The sequence below is a fragment of the Scomber scombrus genome, chromosome 13, assembly GCF_963691925.1.
Source record: "Scomber scombrus chromosome 13, fScoSco1.1, whole genome shotgun sequence".
NCBI lineage: Eukaryota > Metazoa > Chordata > Actinopteri > Scombriformes > Scombridae > Scomber > Scomber scombrus.
In genome coordinates this window covers 29437654-29442479 of record NC_084982.1, presented here as the reverse complement: position 1 = coordinate 29442479, position 4826 = coordinate 29437654, and the positions used below count along the sequence as shown (strand labels likewise).

The 4826-nt window shown below is 41.4% G+C and overlaps 1 protein-coding gene across 1 annotated transcript in view; it reads right to left on the bottom strand.

The window, feature by feature from the left end:
• Positions 1-809: 809 nt before the first annotated feature.
• The window catches only part of LOC133992665 (uncharacterized), a 29831-nt gene continuing 25814 nt past the window's right edge, over positions 810-4826 (bottom strand). Inside the window, exons 13-18 of the mRNA XM_062431351.1 lie at positions 4608-4739; positions 4177-4361; positions 3876-4027; positions 2465-2710; positions 1182-1344; positions 810-902 (exon numbers count right to left, since the gene is read on the bottom strand). Coding sequence (XP_062287335.1) covers positions 810-902; positions 1182-1344; positions 2465-2710; positions 3876-4027; positions 4177-4361; positions 4608-4739 — 971 coding nt within the window. The remainder of the gene's footprint in view (positions 903-1181; positions 1345-2464; positions 2711-3875; positions 4028-4176; positions 4362-4607; positions 4740-4826) is intronic.

The window sequence follows — 4826 nt, the reverse complement described above, 5'->3', positions numbered from 1 at the left end:
ATGATTCTCTGAAACAGCACTTCATTGTTAACAATAACCTGTCATAATGTATGAAGATGGTGATTAGGAGTGTTGATACTACGGATGTAATCATTTGATTATAATATGTTTGCCTTCACCACTACAGAAAGTAGATAATAATAATAATAATAAAAAAAGGTTGACTGCAGAAAGTTGCTCTGATGTTTTGGGTCTGAATAATCACAGATCAGTGTCTGAGATGCTGGATGAAGGAGGTTCACTCTGTGTGATATGAACACATGAACCTGACTCAGATCAACTGTTGTGACGGTGCCGCCTGGTTGGTCTTTATAAAGTGTAAATCACTGAGGACGACACAGCAACATGTTCTGCTTAGAGACGTTCCTTCAAAGATTTACTCAGGTTTGTTATTAACAAATTAACAAATGATCCACGTGCACATGCTCAGATCTGATAGGAGCTGCATGCCTTCGTTCACACAGTTGATCAGATTGTTTCCTGCTCCCAGCCCGACTGAATCAACTCTAAACTCTAAACTGGACTGAATCAAAGCTGGAGAGGGATCAGCAGTGTTTGGTTATCACAGCTCTGTGCCAGCATGGCTTCATAGCAACAACAACTGAGCAAATCTTTTCAGGAGGATAAAGCCAAAATCTGGAATCACGCTGAGGGTCGAAGCCTGTAGGTCCGTCCGAGTTACCATGGAAACAACCTGAGAAGACAACCGAAACCAACTAGCATTAGTTATCGGTCCCAACTGTATGATGTTATGTATTCCAAACTGCAGTGCAATGACATGAATCGGCATTTTAAAAGTGAGCTTTTACCTAATTACTCCAGGCCATGGTGATGAAGGCTGGGTTTACATCCACATATCTATTCCTGGCAGATCTGCGTCTTCTCTTACCGCCACAGGAGCTCTGAGACAAAGTTCAGACACAGATGAAGATTTAGATTTCTGGTCTGAAGCTTCATACAGAAAACATAAATATAACATATAGAAAATATTCATGAAAATACAAATACTTTAGCTGGATTCAATGAAAATGTAGCTACTGGGATATGTGACCGTAGAAATCAAACAGTATGAATCATCTGAAATGTGATTGACCCATCATGAGAACATGTATTTGTTGACGTGTGTTCAGACTGCAGCTGTTCTGCATGTGTCTGTGGGAGGATTTGGGAAGCGGGCGTACCGGGGTGCAGGTGTTGCCCTTCTTCACACACAGGTTGAGTTTGCAGTGCAGGTAGACGTCACCATCCTTCCCAGAGAACTGGAACATGTTGAAGGAGAAGTAGTTGGACGTTCCCAGTCCGTTGCCCTCCACTTTCACCGTCTTGTCAGCAGAGCTGGGACAGCTGCTCAGAACCAAGAAAACACACCAAACATCAGGAGCTGCATCAGCATCCAAAGAATCCCAGATGCCCCTGAACATCTGGTCTGTGACTCAGTCTGAACTCACTGCTTATCCATACTGGTTCATATTATTCTATGTTTGCACATTAAAAGCACAATTAAAAAAGGTTAAAGATTTAACACATAACCAAAGACATTCACATATATACAAACACACTTTGACCTACATATACTCATCTATTCATGAATATAAGTAAACAAACACATGTGAAGGAGAGTTTGGAAGATGAAGGCTTATAAAGATCTCTGAAAAACTCAATTTATATAATTGAGTCTTCTTCAGTGTTTCTTCATCCAGCTTTTTGTAAAACAAACACGACACTTTATTATGAGGCAGCAACACTTTCCTGGAGCCTAAAGGCTTTTCAGATGCAACAGTCTGCCTGTGTACACTGTTGGATCTGCCACTGAGCTTTTCACTAAAATAACCAGTGTTTGGGAATGTTACTTTTATAAGTAACTAATTACATTACAGCATTACCTACTGAGCTCCTTTAAATATAATGACTGTAGCATCATCACACAGCCACGTCTGATCCATCATGTGTAAATCTTTACACTAACAGCAGGAATGACAGATACAATGTCCCATTTACCGCTCTTTATTGGACTAAAGCTGCTTCTCAAACATAAGCTCACATACTAGTTATAAACTGCATCCAGGCTTTTAAACACATCTACATCACTGCAACAGACCAACACACACTACTTACATGTTACTGGAATGTTCCTGCTCTTATTTCCTCCCACTAATTCTAAATAATGGGAATATTTACACCAAGTGAAAGCTGTCCCTTCTGAGCTGCCGTACAGGTGAGCAGTGATATAACCGTAGCAAGTAGCCGGCTGCCTGACAATGGTGTGAATTTGTGGCGGATTTTCTTTTATTGTGGCAACATTTAGAGGATTAGTTGGTTTTTGAAAATGTAACTAAATAACTGATTACTTAAACTGCGGATCTAACGCGTTAGATTACTTTGTAACTGGTTACCCCCAACACTGTTTAGAACTGACTGAGAAATGCCAAAGCAGCACACTGGCTTCCACCTCTGTGTCTCTCACCCTTTCACGATCAGGTCGTATTTCAGCTTCGCAGTGGATGATTTCTCGTTGGTCGCCCAGCAGGAGTCGGTCACCACGGAGACCAGTTTGTCATCCAGCCCAACCGTCTTCAGCTCCACCCAGACGGTCTGCTCCAGCAGGATTTCAGTGCTGGATGACACAGCTTGTGTACGGCTGGCGTCAGTGTAGGCCTTCATGGTCAGAGTGTATTCCCAAGGTCCAGATACAATCTCCTGGGTCACAGAGCTGCAACACACACACACACACACACACACACACACACACACACACACACACACACACACACACACACACACACACACACACACACACACACACACACACACATTATATCGTAATGTTACGTTTTGTGTAATTGTATTCATATGGTTGGACCTCAGGAGGAAGCTACAGCACGGCTGCAGCTAATAGGAATCCTAATAAACTAAAGTAAACACACTTCAGCTGAAGCCTCCAACAAGTTCAGTCAAGTAAAACTCAACCTGCGCATCTTAAATTCAGTTGCATTTACATTCAGCAGCAAACATGAATCTTTATTTCACAGCTGTGAGTCACTTAAACTGTCCACATGAACATGAGTGAATGGATCAAGTCATGTAAAAACTGTTGAATTTGATCCAAAACATTCATGATTCAACATTTCATAAGTCCATTTAAAAGGTCCAATATACGACATTCAGCCCCTGACTAGACTTCAGCAAGTGTTTGCTGTGTAAAGATGTAGTGGAGTCATGGCGACCTGAGCAGTGAGTGAAGTCACCTCTGTGTGTTAGGGGTGGGCGGATCCATACTGCAGGATCCATACTTCCATACAAGCTACTTTTAAAAATCGATACTAATATCATATATATAAAAAATGATTGCAAATATGCATGTTTTATGTTGTTGGTCATTTATTTTATTCATATTTATAATTATTTAATTTGATCATTATTTAATGATAGTATTTCTGTCTATTTTACATCTATTGCAACTTTAAGTTTCTCGAAACGACTCGTCTTTCAAATGTGGGAAATCTCTGACTTTCAGTTCAGATAGTTCAAAGTCAGGGCTGTGAGTGTATATCATGGGATCATTTAAGGCTTTTTCAGGCATGTTTGTCTGCTTGTGACTGGTTCTGACCTTTTCTTTAAAACAATGTGTATCACTGATGCATAGATCCTTTTTTCAGCACAAATTCACTTCTTCTTCTGCTTTGTGCACATTTTAATCAGACATTTGAAATAAAAGAATTCTGTTTCAACCAGCACACACACGACCAGTCAGAATCTGGTCTTTTTTACTTCTCTGTTCAACTTATAAATGATGAGTCATTCATTAAAATGTGGGAATAAATAATAAACTGTTATTGTCAGCTGGTGATTGAAGATCAAACCTGTTGAACACTCACCTGTCTTTGATTTTGAAGGACATGGTTTCGACGTCCGGCTGGTTGTAGAAGCAGGAGAAGTCGATTTTCACTTCATCATGGCGAGTGATCTTGGAGCTAGAGCTGTCCTGAGCAAGGATGGCGTTCTTGAACTTAAGTTGTTTGTTCTCGGCCTGCAGGGTCAAAGGGATACAGACAGTGTTACTGCAGAAACCACACCCCTGCTGCCACACATGGATCACTAACAGAGTGTGAGGAGAAGCTCAGCTGAGAGGCAGAAGGGATCTGACTGAGAGTCAGTTATTAGAGAAGAGATGCTCACCGTGAGCACTGTCCCACAGGTGTCGCTGTTGAAGCTGAATGTCACCATGTGGGTCTTTTCGTCCCGCTGACCTTTGCATGTCTTGTCGTTGAGGTGTAAGACAGAGTAGTCGATGTTCTTTTCCTCCATGAGACAACCAGCCAGACTGACTGAAGCAGAGTTTTTATCGCAGACGGTCGGCTCGCCTGAACAGCAGGACAGACGAGGACAATGAAACACACATATGTGTAGCACTAAGATTCATACTTTACTAATCAATACGGTTTTGATTCATAATTGATCCAGTGTGTAATATAAAAGTGTCTCTAGTTGTTGTCTCTCACTTAATGTGACAGTATGTCAGATGGTGTTTCCACATGTAAACTGTTATATTTAATGCCATATTGTGTCATTTCACATGTGAGACAGGTCTCCCTGTTCAGTCTTCTTACCAAAAGTTTTTGCCGTTCTGTATTTGGAGGCAAAAATGGGCCGACAGAGGCAGCTGGTTCCACCACTGGTATCCTCAGCACAGAACTCATGAGCACTGCAGAACTTGTCCTGACAGAAGGCCTTGGCAGAGGCTGAAAGATCAAACACAAATCAATACTTACTAGAGTCAGTCAGTGAGATAAACAGGTATAACGGCTGTTCACATACTGACTCCATGT